This window comes from Meles meles, chromosome 4 (genome assembly GCF_922984935.1).
Source record: "Meles meles chromosome 4, mMelMel3.1 paternal haplotype, whole genome shotgun sequence".
In the NCBI taxonomy this organism is placed as follows: domain Eukaryota; kingdom Metazoa; phylum Chordata; class Mammalia; order Carnivora; family Mustelidae; genus Meles; species Meles meles.
The window spans coordinates 118,045,038-118,061,029 of NC_060069.1; the positions used below are offsets into that span (position 1 = coordinate 118,045,038).

Genomic DNA, 15,992 nt, shown 5'->3' on the forward strand with positions numbered 1-15,992 from the left:
TTTTCCTCTGAAGTCCTCCTGAACTCTTTTAAATCTGAAGTAAACATAGCTTTCTAGAGAGCGGCCTTCTAATCAAAACGGATTACACAATTCCGGTGCAATTTGGGAGAGGACAGAGTATAAGCCTGTCTTCTCATCAAAAATTTAAAACAGTGGGATGTATGTCATTTGACCCCTCTTCCTTCCTCAAAATGGATGAAAAGACTCAGAAACCGGCATTTTAAGGAGACCCGTCTAAAAAAAAAATTTATATATATATTCGATTTCACAGCAGGTGGAGGAAGGAGCAATGACTGCAGAGAATGGGCACGTTTTCCACACTGAAACCAAGACAGGAGTCGTCCTGGCTTTTTTGAAATCTGCTGGGGAACTTGAGGCAAATGTTTCCAAAGAAACCGGGGGAAGGAGGGCGGCATCATTTAAATAAAACTAGCGAGGTTTTTGTATTTTGTATTTTGACGAAGTCCTGGGAACTCATTACCACAATTCTTACAGGAAAAAAAAAAAAGAAGAAGAAAGAAAGAAAAAAAATCACTTCGAGTGAATTTAACTAGGCCGGCAAAAAGCTGAGGGGGTGGCGCTCCGACGCTTTACCTTTCCCTCGCGAGTGGTTTGGGATCCCGCCCGCTCTGCCTCGGCGGTGGCTCGGCTCCCTCACAACTGTTTCCCATTACTGCCGGCAGGACGCCGGGGGACTCGCTTCTGCCACAGAACTTGGGAGCGCAGACGCCAGTATGGAACGGGAACAGAATCACGTACCGGGAGGGGGAGGTGGGAAGGAAGAGTGGCGCGCCGCCTGGGCCCGGTGGGAACGCACCCCGCCGCGGGTCACGAACTTCACCCGGATTTAACTAACCAAAGAAAAGGGCGTGAAGCGGCACGGGAACTGGGCGAGGAGGAGGAAACTTTAGCAAAGGAGAACAGAAAGTGCCGAGCGGAGCCTGGTCCCAGAACCGCTGGCTGCAGGCGGACGGGCTAGGGCCCCCGACGTCCCCCGCGGCTCCCACCTGGCAGTGCCCTGGCCTGGAGCGGGCGGCTGGCTCGTCCCTGGCCTGTCCTCCGCTTCCTCTTCCTTGTCCCGCGAAGGGCTTCGGGGAGCGAAGAACCGAGAAAAGGTGTGCCAGGGGGCGCCGCCCCTCCTCCGGCCGCCTGACATCTCCCCGGCTCGGCTGCGGGTTCGGGGCCGTCCGCGGGGAACCGGCAAGGCGCTGTCCTGTGCCCGGAACCCGGCGTAGCGCGACCCGGCAAAAGCAGGAGGGACTCGGCACGGGCCGCCCGCGAGGCTCAGTCCATTCCCGGCGGGACAGGCGCGGGCGCTACGCGCTCCCCGCGCGGCTGGCGCTCCAGCCGCGCGCTGGCTCCTCCTACCACCCCCGACTAGCCCGCCCCCGGGAGGAGCCAGAGGCCGCGGCTCCGCGGGCTGGCGGGATCCTCACGGGAGGCGGGCTGGCGGGGTCCTCACGGGAGGCGGAAGCCTGAGACCCCGGGTGGGGTGAACGCTAAGTCCGGAACGCCGGGCTGCCGGTTTCCCGCCCAAACGAGTTCAGGCTGCAGCCCTTTTGGCTTTGCGCTTAGTTTTTACTGTGTATTACTGATTTGTTTTCCATTCTTCGGCCAGTGAGCGAAAACAGTACTCAGATTTTTGAAAGAAGCCAATGAACTAGTCTGTGAAAACACCTGGTAAAGTGGGGTATCAGAGTGTCTCTGGCTGTCTTTCAGCTAACAGCTACTCCGAAAACACTTTCCACCCGGGTTGCAAAAGAGGTGGTACCCCACGGCGGAGTCCCAGAAGTGAAGGGGGGGGGGGGGGCATAGGTGTCCTGTAGGTCTGTCAACTCCCTTAAGCTTGCACTAACTTTTCGTAACCCAGAGGCACTTTAAATTTCTCACACTCCATGTTCCCTACTACTCTGCGAACTTCCTACAAAAACGACACAGATCAAAAACAAGAGATTTAAATTTGTACGTGTTGAAACACATTTTGTAGTCGCTACACAGACTTAACTGAAATCTGGAAGCCAGTCTTAAGAATGCTTTAAAAAAGGACAGTCTAAATATGGTACTATGGAATTTTTTTTCATGTTTTATATACAGAAAGCCCTACATAATTAATGTATATATCTTGATGAGTTTGGAGATATACACCCGTGAAACTGTCATCACTATGCCATAAACGTCCAGAAGTTCCCTTCTGTCCTCTTATTGTTTGAGAACACTTAAAGTGTGGCTTTTTAGGAAATTTTTAAGTGTACAATACAGTATTGTTAACTATAGGCACAGTGCTGTACAGTAGAACTCTAGGAAGTACTCATTTTTCAGAACTGAAACTGTACCCTTTGACTAAGAGCTCTCTGTTTCCACCCCCATTCCACTCTACAACGATTTTGGCTGTATTAGATGGATCATCTAAGTGGTATCATGTAGTATTTGTTCTTCTGTGTCTGACTTATTTCACTAACAACAGTAATATGGATTTTCTTAGTTTCTTAATACCCTACTGGCTAGCACAAAAAACAATGAAGCCCCTTCACCCCAGATGTTTATTTGCTTGCTTTAAAACTAAATTACTCCTGAGACCCTAAGACTATGTGGAAATCAGGGATATTTATAGAACTACCAGACATTTACTTGATTAAAAATTGTATACAAGTAAACGAAATGCCCAAGTCAGTTTTGGCTTGGGGGAAGGGAAGAAAGGTACCTTGGGGGTCATCCCTCCTCTATTTTGTGGTGCTAGAGAAGAGAAGGTTGTTTATGAGTAAATTATCCATCTATAAGCCCGAGTCATTTCAGCATTAGCTGGTGACTGTTGAACTTCCTTGCTATCCTACAGCTGCCTCCTAGAAGCACTCTTCCCCTACTAACAACAGTAGAGCCCAGGGCACGCATTCTAATTTGTTCCGGCTTTGATTGAACCCACCAAATCTAAATCAGCAGTTTCCTTCAGCTTGGATTCAAGACTTACCAGTGTTTTCTCATTTGGGAATATTTCCTCCTCCTCAGTGAGTCTGAGAAAATAGGAAAAAGCTGGAATAATATATAGGACAAGTTCCAAGTTCTTGCCTTATTATTTTGGGGGAGAATCTCCATTAAATGCCAACTTACTAGAAAGCCCAGAGAACATGAGAACAAAGAGAAAACGAAGGAAATTCTTCCCTCCCGCTAGAAGGCCCACAGAATAATTTATCTCCCCAAAGAAAGTTAGGGGACTATCAGATGTATTCTCCATTTGTACTGTGAAAAGTGGGCCCTATACCCTAATGCCCACCCAGCAGGCGAATTGTTTGGGAAGTCTTTCTGGGGATAAAATTGGGTGGAACCCAGCAAGATTTAGTACTGAATTTTGGTTTTAACTAATAATAGTTTTCTAAGAATAAGAATTTCTCTGAAAAAGAGCTCTCAAGGAAAATGCTATTAGTCATATTTCTTCAATAGTCAATACTATCCTGCCTAAGTGAGAAGGCATCAGAATCATAATGTGTAACATCCATCATAAAAATTTTCCAGTGTTGGTAAGGATAGTATAAGTGGGGGTGTCTGCTTCTCCCTCTCACCTCTGTGCCAGCACCCACCCTCCCACCTTGTGATTGCTCACTCACTCTCCCTCTTGAATAAAATCTTTAAAAAATTAATGCAGTGTATACAATTTTTATAATTGTAAATGCAACAAACTTTTAAAATGAAAATCATGTAACCTAGAATTTATCAGAATTCTTCATCGTAGGGCACAAACGTATAGCAGCAGTACAGTAGGTATATGTGTGAGAGTACTATATGTTTACATAGCCCTTCCATCAATAATTACACTCAACCAAATGTACAGAAAATGATAGGAGAAAATCATCGTCAGGGTGCGTGGCTGGCTTAGTAAAGCATGTGACTCTTGATCTCAGGGTCATGAGTTTGAGCTCCATGTTGGGTATAAAAATTACTTTAAAAAAATCAGTCATACGAAAGGCTATCAAAAAGTATAGTATAAAAATTAAAAGAAAATGGTATTATAGAGGTATGCCAAGGAGTTAATGGAAACTATATTGGTTTTCTAGACTTTGTGATGTTTGTTAAGTCAACTTTTTAAAATTGGTAATTCACATGATTTATTTTTTCACTCATTTATCTAATTTTTATTCTAATTTTCAAACCATTTTTCTTTAAAAAGAACCCCTCAAGTTGTAAAAATCTTCAGGTACCTCTGAACCTGGATCTATCCCTAAGTGCCAACTATTATGTCAGATGCATGCTAATTCTTAGAGATACAATGACTTCAATACTTTCCCTCAAGGGGCAAGTTTGATGGGGGAAACAGATGAGCAAAGAGGGCATAAGAGGGGAAAGCTTTCTATGAGCACACATACAGGATGGACCCCCATTATAATCTAGTAGTTTCCAGTAAAGCTCATAGAGGAAATAACTATCAGTATGCTCTCTTCTCACCTCCTGTGGCCACGATGACTTCCACAAAAAGATTGTAATTCAATAGCTTATTTGATGTATGAGAAAACCTGAAGTTCATCACACTGCGATTCCCAAAGCATAAGCACTAAAGTCCTCAAAAGTATGAGAAAAGACTAAAAGTGCAGATCCCTGAAGCATTTAAAGAAGGATGCAAGTGTAGTTAAGAAATACTAAGCTTCTTGTTCTGAAAAGTCCACCAGAGGGATAAGCTTCTGTCTATATCTTAGAGCACAGTATTTACTATGTGGCAGGTGGCCCAGGAATATTAAGACAGCTGTCAACATCAAGGAAAGCACCAGCCCATGAAAAGCAAGCAGATGGATTGGGGCACTTCACTAGCTGCCTCCTAGAATAATAGCTGTGCATGGCCAAATGAGGCAATGTCATGCTGCCCAGGGCAGCAAAAAGCTATTACTGGATGTAAGCGCTCAATTAGGAGATGGGGTGGGGAAATATCCTCCCCTTTCCTTTGTTTGCATAGCTCAAGTTTTCATTAAGAACAACAGCAACAAATAAGAAAGGGGGGGAAATGATGTTAGCATTTTTCATCCTGTTATATTCTGATTATCATGGTCTGTAACATGGGAAAATGCCTCAGTCTTGCTGCTTCAATGACAGCAGATGGTGAAATTTTTAAGTAATTGGTTATTCAGACTTCTATGGGATGCATGAAGTTTTATTGTATTATTTGCCTGGCTTTTATTTCTGGAACATGTGGAGATTGAGATCTTTCAAATACACATCTTTCAATGTTTAAATTAAGATGTGTTAGTCTGACCTAAATTACACTTACTCTTTTATTCTCTTGATATGATGATAATTGCAAAGAGAAATGAATTCTATACAAATATATAACATTAACAATTCAATATTTATTTCTTAAACAGTAAAAAAATTGATAATACTAAATTATACTCTAAAAAGTATATGAATAGAAGGATTTCTTTGGCAAACGTAGATTATGAGATGTATTCCAAAATAGTAATTCATACCAATTCACTTTGATGTGTCTTCTGAATCAAATGCTGTCTAAAATATAAAGTCATATATATAATATTAACTTTTATTAATGCAGATTCATCAGCATGACACACATAATTGCTCAGAATAAGAATTTACTATTGTATAAGAAACTCAATTCCTGTATTGTTTTCCCTAAATATTTCTTCTAAGTACATAATCTATATACTATATTGTGCATATCTGATATACAATTTTAAATGGAGCTATTCTGTGAAAAATAATTATAAAGTTCTGAACACTATATTAGTGTTGATTGCAAATATTATTAGGGCTTCATGAAACAAAGCTTTAAAGTACAATGATAATTGGTTTGTGAACTGGCTTTCCTTTTTTCTGATTAGGAATATACATGTCCCAGAATCCTGAATTCTCTTATTATGGACATGTTATTCCCAGTTTAATTTGTTACAAATGGTTTAAAAACAAGACATAGAGGCAGCTGTTATTGTGAACAAATGTTTTGATTAGAGAGAGAAAGCAGCTGGAAATGATACATGCTGTCATATAAGATGGACCACTCTTCCCATAGGGACTTTACCTAACTTAAAATTGAGATTAGCATTAGTTCATTTACATGAGTTTTCTTTGTATAGAATGGAATAGAAATCTATTTACTTCACTTATAATCTGGGGTGATGACATATACAAATAAATTTGACATACTTATCTATGGAAATCTTACATAATTCATTATGAAATAATATCAATGATAAACTTTCAAAAAGTTTCATTTAAAATTACTGCTCAATGTAGTAGCAAAAAACTCTGCATGGAGTTTATAAAACCAAGTACTACTGTAATGGATATAATTTTGATTTTTTAAGAAATGCAGCAAATACATTTCTCCATAACTCCATTTTGAAAGATCTATATAAATTTATCAAACTATAATGAAAGTAGTTTCGCAAATAATGAACAAAAATATCAAATATTTTCATCAGTCTATCCTTGCAACTGAATTCCTTCTTCACCATTTCCAGTCAACTTTTCACTGGTAAAGAGAAAAAGGAGTAACCTATGACAAAGGTAAAAGAAGTCAAGAAGTTACAATAGAAATATTTTGACTCTATGATTACATAAGTAAAAAGATCATTCTCATAATTGACCTCAGAGTAATAACCATTCTTAAATATCAATCATGCCTATATTCTATCTTCTATTTTATTTTTCTTTCAGTTTCTCTAGGTCGTTTCCTTATAAATCATTTGGTTTACCTCTCATACATGTAAGTATATTGACATACTTCTTTGAATTTCCAAATCTGGAAGACAATTAAATGAACAAATGGTTTTTTGAACTTCACAGTTGGTATTAATTTAAGTAATTAAAAAAATGATGATTCCATTTCCATCTGGTTCAATAGGAACTCCACTTCAAATGATCAATCATGTATATCATCAAATGAAGTAGCTAACCACACCACAGTAGAGAATTTGTCTATAAAAACTATCACCCACATGCAGCTGAGGGGAACAGATATTAACTTACTCATTTTAAATTCTGTCATTTTCATTCCAGTTCTTCCTACCACTTAAGTACATTCTGTAGGTATATTGGGTCTGGATAGCTTAAATAAAACACAATCTAGCTTAGAAAAAAATGTATCTTTTAAATAAAATTTAACAAGTAACTACTTCTTGGCAAAACTCTTTCTTAGTTGGTCAGGAAGGTATCAGAGAACTTAAAAAAATTTACATATTTATAGAAAAATCTATTAACCAGTCTACATCTTGGAAAGACGAAGCAAACCCCCCCCCAAAATAGGAAATTCTGAAATTTGTAAATAGAATCTAAAGATCATTGACCTAATATTCATTACTCTAGTGTTACCTGCTTCAACCCTGATTAGGAGATTTGGTGGGAGAAATATATATCAAAAAAGTAAAAGAAAGAAAAATAATATCTCACTTATAAAAAGCTACTTTATGGTCTTCTGCCCACTCAATAACCTTTGGTTGAATACTTCCAGGTCTTGTGTTTGGTGATGGGAATAGAACACTGTGATCTACCATCAAGAAGCTCAGTCTCAGAGAAGGAAGCAGAACAAAGCAAAAGTTACAGATTATGACAATGTAATAATGGAGACATGTACAGGAGCAAAGGGAGAAGAAAGTGCCTAACTGTATCTCTTGGGCATCTCTTGGGTTATACTTGGGGTCCAGGATAGATTTCACAAATCACAGCTCCAGAAGTATAGATCATAAAGTCCTGCAACTACAACCAGGTAAAACACCTATTGACATATAGTCATATTAGAAATCTCTATTCGATAAATTTAATAAATTTATAATCAATCGAATTGATAATTAGATAAAATCTGTATTAGATGAAAAAGCAGTATAGAAGTCCAGTAAGAGTGCACAAAATACTGGGCCAACAATAGACATATAATTAGTATGTACTGTCTGATTTAGTGAGAAAATATTGCAATAAAATGGGTGCTACTACAATTGTGAATCATCAAATACTATGTGTAACAAGAATATTCAAGGACTTTGGTATGTTAATATGAAACTACCTTTAAGTGAACTCTGCTACAGTATTTAAAATAATTGCATAATTAAAAGTAAATGACAAAGATAAGGTATGAGAAATATGCAGGTAGAAAAACTGCTACAACGATTCTAACATGACCTACATAATTTGAGTTTACAGCTGCCAATTATTGACCAAGGCAGGTCAGACCAGTACTTCAGGCAGAAGTCTTACTACTAACCAAATATCTAATTTAGGGCCAAAATCAAGTACATGCAAAAACTAGTTTGACATGTTTGACATTCTTATATAAATTGTCTTTCTTATAGCTATTACCTTGGATTCACTCTAAAAGTTGTCAGGTCGATCTTGTTACTACTGTGAAATCCAGAAAGTCTACCGGTCCATCTTTATGATTATGGTTAAAGTGTCCCCCCAAAACAAAAATTGGCAGAAGTACTGTATTTTCTAATATTATATCTGTAAATTTCAAGAATTCTGTAATTCATATAAGTATATCCATATTCACATAATGGTTGCAATTATCAACATATTCAGGTAGTCAATTTTTATATGAGCAAAACAATTTCAGACTTCCTTTTATGAAAATAAATTACTCATCTACTGCATTCTGTTCTGATTTTGCTCATGGAGAATGCCATTTTCTTTACACTGTTATTTCATATAAAGTTATTTTTATCTATAGATAATTTTTATTTTGAAATTTCATACTTACTGAAAAATTACAATAGTGCAAAAAATCTCTTTCATTTAATGATTGAAAGTATGTTTTCAAAATGATGTTCTATCATCCCTAAATAACTTAATGTCACTTAATAAACATGACCATTGTCCTAAAATCCTGAATAACCAAAATATAACCCTCAAAATCAAGAAATTAAAAAGTACTACCATCTTATCCTCAGACCCTATTCATGTTTTGCCAGTTGTCTCATTCATGTCTTTCGTGGCAAAGTGATCCAATCCAGAATCACATATCACATTTATTTGTCATGTCTCTGTAGTCTCCTTCATTCTGGAAAAGTTCCTTAGTCTCTTCTTGACTTTCATGGTTGTGACACTTTTGAATGCTAAGGGCCAGTTTTTGTTTGTTTTGTTTTGTTGGTTTGCAGTAATGGAGACATCTATTTGATGTCTCCTTATGGTTAAATCCTTAGGTCTGGTGTTTTCCTTATGGTTAAATTCAGGCTATTTTTTGGCAAAAAATACCACGAAAGTAATGTTATGTTCTTCTTGTGTCTGGTGGCACATGATTTTCACTTGTCCCATTATGGATGATGTTTACGTGGATCAGTTGATGAATTCCATTTTAATGTATTGGCATTTTAACATATCTCTTTACATTTTTAAAATAGTTGCTATAGGGATTTTAATATACATTTTTAATTTACACTGCCTACTAGAAATTGATATGCTATCACCTCATGTACAATGTAGTTTTACAACCATTTAGACCCTTTATGATCTACCCTATCAGTTATACTGAAGTTGCCATATGTCATTTGTATTACACACACACACACACACACACACACACACACACACCACAAACCTCATAAGAATATGCTCACTTTTTGTTTTAGACATTCACATGTACTTCAAGGACATTAAAGCAAAAAAAAAAATCTTTTATATTGACCCAAATATTTGCCATTGCATTGGTTTTTATTGTTTCCTGAAAATTAGATTACCTTTAGCATCATTTCCGTTCAGCTGGAGGAACTTATTCTTATGATAGTGCAGAGCGGCTGGTAAATTTTTTTCTAAGTGTTCTATCTTATTAGTCTGGATAACTTTTTTCTTTCAACACTTTAAATATATCGTACTATAGTCTTCCAGAATGGAGCATTTCTCAAAAGAAATATAATAGTTTATATCACTCAGTATTTAAGTATATTCCCTCCATCCGACCCCAGGTATTTCTGAAATTTTCTTTAGTTTTCAATGATTTGCTACGATGTACCTAGGGGGTTTGTTTTGTTTTGTATTAACTCTGTTGGAGGTTTGCTGAGCTTCTTAAATCTATAAATTATGTCTTTCATTCAGTTTGGGAAATTTTCAGCCATTTTTTCTTTAAAAATTTATTCTGCTCCAATCTCTTTCCTTTCCCTGTTGGACTCCCAACTACATATATGCAAAAAATACTTTTGATATTATCCCACAGGATCCTGAGGCATTGTTCCCCCCACCCCCCATATTTCTCTCTCTTTCTTCTCCAGATGGGAAAATTTCTATTGATCTATATCTTCAAGTTTACTGATTATTTCCTCTGTCATTTTCATTCTAGTTAGTCTATGCAGTGATTTTTAAATGTCAGACATCATATTTTTCAGTTTTAGAATTTCATTTAGTTTTAATATTTTCTATTTTTCTGCTGAAAATTTCTATTTATAAGCATTTCCCCTTTATCTCACTAAGTTACTACAGCTGCCCTAAAGTCCTTTTCTGATCATTCTAGTTGAGTCATCTCAGTGTTGACCTTTTAACTTTTCCTTTGAAAATGGTTTTCTGGGGCGCCTGGGTGGCTCAGTGGGTTAAGCCGCTGCCTTCGGCTCAGGTCATGATCTCAGGGTCCTGGGATTGAGTTCCGCATCAGGCTCTCTGCTCAGCAGCGAGCCTGCTTCCCTCTCTCTCTCTGCCTGCCTCTCTGTCTACTTGTGATCTCTCTGTCAAATAAATAAATAAAATCTTTAAAAAAAATTAAAAAAAAATGGTTTTCTGGTCATAGTTTTCTGGTTCTCCATATGTCAACTAAATTTGGATTATCAGATATTTTGTCTCTTAGATATTTTGAATGCTATGGTGTAGAAGACTGTGGATTCTATTACATAATTCCAAATTCTATTATATATTTCCCTTTTTATTTTATAGAGATACTGTTTAAACTCATACTGCAAACTTGGCCTTACTGATTGTTGACAGCAGATCAAATCTCAATTCATTATTTTAGCCTTAGCTATAATCTGCTTTGAGTCTGCCTAGTCTGCTTCTGGTTTGGGACATAGCCAGACACTTGGGAATGTCTATACCTAGAATTTTAGACTCCCATTCTGTGGATCTATCCTTTACTGAATGTTCTTCCCTTCACTTTGCAGTGGCTTTGGTTGTCCCACACCCTGTCCTCTTTCCTTCAGGGCAAAATATAGCAAGTTTTTTGTCAGAGGCTTAGCAGCCCAGAGTTTTAGTTATGACTACTGCTTGTTCTCAGACTAAAAGCCTCAAAATGGAGAGGCGCTTGGCTGGTTCAGTTGGTAGAACATGTGACTCTTGATCTCAGGGTTGTGAGCTCAAGCTCCAAGAGGGGCACAGAGTTTACTAAATAAAAAACAAAACAAAACAAAAAACTTCAAAATGGGAAACTTACCACATTCAATGCCACCTTCTAAGTTTCAACTCCTTCCCCCCCCAAATATGCTTGTTTTGTTCATTCTCTAAAAACTTCAGATACATGGAATTTTTTATCGCTGTCCAGCATTGATAGTTATGTGTAGAAGGGTTGGTCTATCAGAAATTTATTCCATTCTTTCAGAAGCATAATTCAGTCTCAACTGATTTTTTTTTAAAAGATTTTATTTATTTGACAGACAGATCACAAGTAAGCACAGGGGCAGGCAGAGAGAGGGGGAAGCAGGATTTCTGCTGGGCAGAGAGCCCAATGCAGGGCTTGATCCCAGGATTCTGGGATCATGACCTGAGCCAAAGGCAGAGGCTTTAACCCACTGAGCCACCCAGGCCTCCTCAACTTATTTTTAAAATAATGAAAAAGATAATATATTACTAGCCCCATCCTCATGGCTAGAAGCTTAAGAATATCTTTAGGAATAGAAATGGATGTATAAAAAGTTAATCACTGAATAATTTAATATATTGTTTAAATTAACACAGTATTAACTTTCACTAACATTCCAATTTTATTTCCTTATTATGCTCCCAAAATTTGTGGATCATGCAAAAATTACATGTAATATTGGCTTACATATTAACTAATTCAATAAATATGGGCCTAATATGTATACCATGTAGTGTCCTAGTCCCTTGTAATGCAGTGTGAACAAATTTTCTGCACTCATGGGGTTTATATTCTAGTGTGAAAGACCAACAATCTCTCTCTCTCTCTCTATATATATATATATAAAACATATATATATATATAAAACATATATATATAAAACATATATATATATAAAACATATATATATAAAACATATATATATATAAAACATATATATATATAAAACATATATATATATATATGTAATAATACCAGGTCATGATAAAGTGCAATAAGAAAAAATATAGCAAAATAGAATAGGGGAGAGTTATAGATTCACTAGTTTGAATACAATAGTCAGAGATGACATCTCTAAGGGTGTGACTTGAATGAAATTATGGAGTGAGGCATGTAGGATCCAAGGAAAGGCATTCCAGATAGAGGAAAGAATATAATGGTCTTACAGAGGAAGAGTTTGCCTCATTTGAGAAACAGTAAGCTGGAGTGCAGTAAGTGAGGCCAACCAGTTATTAGGAAGAAGGCTAAAGACAGAGCTAGAACATGTTAGGTAGAAATGTCTATAGGTTCTGGAAATATTTTGGATTTTATGTGATGGAAGTTATTAAAAGGTTAAGGATAGAATGACAGGTTTTATTTTTTAAAAACAAAAGTGACACTGGTTTCTCTGTAAGGGAGAACATTGTTGTTAAGGTAGAAGGGAAGCAGAGGGACTAAGTAGGAAATGAGTTTAGAGGTCCAGACAGCTTACCATAGTTTGGACCAGAACTGTACTAATGCGGGAGGTGTGAGGTCAGAATCTGGATTTCTTTTTTTAAAACAGAATTTGCTGATGAATTGCAAAAGGGACATGAGAGAAGACATTATATCTCTTCTTCATATATTGTTATGATTATTGATTTTTTGGCATAATGGATAATTTGCATTCAGTGTCGTTTTTATTACTTTGCTATCAATAAACCCATTTTTAGTCACTGATATCTTATTTTAGTTGGCTAAATGAACTAATGCAAGTTGATACATAACATATAGGATATTACTACTTTCATTTGCAAATTAAACGGCATATTGATTATAATGGATAAATTCTGATTTTGACAAGCTTATATAACTTAATACTGTGATTATTCAACTCTCCCACTTGTTTATAAACCTTAAATTTTAGGACTGGATACATGATGCCGTTTACCTTTTTACTTAACAGCAGGAAATGAAATTGATTATCAGTACTATTGAAACACAGCCACCCCAGGTTTCTAAAATGTGCATAAGTGGAATTTAAAATTTTGTGGAAACCTCACTGACAGTTTTAAATATATTATCTTGGTATTTTCAGACAATGAATGTTCTACGAAACTTTAGGGTATCACTTGTATTAGTAAATTATGATTTCTAAGTAGAAATACAAAGAATATTCTTTAAAACTAATTTTATAAAAGATCATCTATTTTTTCAGTGTCCTAAATGTCTTGATTCAAACATATAAACAAATGTGTGTTTATATTGGTATCTACACATACCCATGTGGTCAAAACAGTAGGAGAATAAGAAATAATACAATACTGTGATGCACCACCTCTTTTATTTATTTGGATAAATACCCAGTAGTGCAATTGCTGGATTGTAGGGTAGTTCTGTTTTTAACTCTTTGAGGAAACTCCATACTGTTTTCCAAGTGACTGCACCAGTTTGCATTCCCTACCAACAGTGTAAGAGGGATCCTCTTTCTCCACATCCTCCCCAACAACAATTGTTGTTGATCATAGCTGTTCTGACAGGTGTGAGGTGTATCTCATTGTAATTTTTATTTGCATTTCCCTGACGGTAAGTGATGATGAGCATCTTATCATGTGTTTGTTGGTCATAAGTATGTCTTCTTTGGAGAAATATCCGTTCATGTCATCTGCCCATTTTTAAACTGGATTATTTGTTTTTAGGTTGTTGGATTATTTAAGTTCTTTATGTATTTTGGATACTAATGCTTTATTATGTCATTTGCAAATATTTTCCCCCATTCCACAGGTTGCCTTTTAGTTTCACTGTGCAGAAGCTTTTCATTGTGATATAGTCCAAACTGTTTACTTTTCCCTTTTGTTTCCCTTGCCTCTAGAGACATGTAAAAAAAAGTTGCTATTGCTGATGTCAAAGAAGTTACTGCCTGTGTTCTAGGATCTTAATGGTTTCAGGTCTCACCTTTAGGTCTTTAATCTATTTTGAATGTATTTTTGTATATGGTTAAGAAAGTGGTCCAATTTCTTCCTTCTGCTTATTGATCCAGTTTCCCCACCATTTGTTGAAGAGACTTTTTCCTATTGTGTATTCTTTCTATTTTGTTGAAGATTAATTGACCATACAGTTGCGGATTTATGTCTGATTTTTCTATTCCATTCCATTGATCTATGTGTCTACTTTTGTGCCCGTACCATATTATTCTGATTACTACAGTTCTGTAATATAACAAGAGAGAGAGAGACTTTTTTTTTTTTTAAGATTTTATTTATTCGACAAGAGAGACCACAAGTAGGCAGAGAGGCAGGCAGACAGAGAGGAGGAAGCAGGCTCCCCAGCAGAGAGCCCGATACGGGGCTCAATCCCAGTACCGTGGGATCATGACCCAAGCTGAAGGCAGAGGCTTTAACCCACTGAGCCACCCAGGTGCCCCGAGAGAGAGACTCTTAAGCAGGTTCAACACCAGGCAAAGAGCCTGATGCAGGGCTTGATCTCATTACCAAGATCATGACCTTAGCCAAAATCAAGAGTGGGATGCTTAACTGACAGCCACCCAGGGCACTCCACAAAAGCAATTCTAAGAGGGAAGTTTATAGCAATTACAGGCCTATCTCAAGAAACCAGAAAAACGTCAACTCAACAACCTAACCTTGCACCTCAAGGATCTAGAAAAGAACAAACAAAACCTAAAAGAAGCAGAAACAAAGGGATAACTGAGATTAGAGCAGAAATAAATAATACAGAAACCAAAAAAACAATAGAACAGATCAATGAAACCAGGAGCTAGTTCTTTGAAAAAGGTCAGTAAAATTGATAAACCTCTAGCCAGACTTCTCAAGAAAAAAAGACAAAGCACTCAAATAAATCACAAAGGAGAGAGGAGAAGTAACAACAAATACTACAGGAAAACAAACAATTAAAAGAGAGTATTATAAAAAACTATATGCTAACAAATTGGACAACCTACAAGAAATGGATAAATTCCTAGAAATATGTAAACTACCATAACTGATACAGGAAGAAATAAAAATTTGAACAGACTGATAACCAGCAAAGCAGCTGAATCAGTAATAAAAAACTCCCAATAAAGAAAAGTCCAGGACCAGATGGCTTCCCAGGAGACTTCTACCAAACATTTAAAGAATTAATACTGATTCTTCTCAAAGTATTCCAAAAAAATGAAAAAAAAAGGGAAAACTTCCAAATTCATTGTATGAGGCTGGCATGATCCTGACACCACAACTGGATGAAGATATCACTAAAAAAGAGAACTACAGGCCCATATCCCTGGTGAACACAGAAAAATCTTCAAAATACTAGCAAACTGAATTCAACAATAAAAAAAAAATATTCACCATGATCAAGTAGGATTTGTTCCTGAGTTGCAAGGTCTTCAATATTTACCTGTCAACAATGTGACATATCACATCAGTAAGATAAAGAGTAAGAAACATATGATCATTTTAATAGAAGCAGAAAAGGCTTTTAACAAAGTACAACATCCATTCATGATAAAAATCCTCAACAAAGTAGTTTTAGAGGGAGTATACCTCTACATAATAAGGCCCATATATAAAAAACCCACAACTAATATCATCTTCAATGGGGAAAAACTGAGAGCTTTTCCCCTACGGCCAACAAGGCAAGGATGTGCACTCTCACATTTCACAGAGTACTGGAAGACCATGCTACAGTAGCCAGACAACAAAATGAAATCCATGTCATTTTTATGTCTTAATTGAATCTATCTAGTGAGTTTTTATTCCAGCTATTGTATGTT

At 36.9% G+C, this 15,992-nt stretch overlaps 1 protein-coding gene across 2 annotated transcripts in view; it reads right to left on the reverse strand.

Moving 5' to 3' along the window:
- The window catches only part of CRYBG3 (crystallin beta-gamma domain containing 3), a 111,115-nt gene extending 109,809 nt beyond the window's left edge, over positions 1 to 1,306 (reverse strand). For both annotated transcript variants that reach the window (XM_046001874.1, XM_046001875.1), the window contains exon 1: positions 1,008 to 1,306. In XM_046001874.1, the coding sequence (XP_045857830.1) occupies positions 1,008 to 1,156 (149 nt within the window). In that variant the 5' untranslated portion in view covers positions 1,157 to 1,306. The remainder of the gene's footprint in view (positions 1 to 1,007) is intronic.
- Positions 1,307 to 15,992: the final 14,686 nt, after the last annotated feature.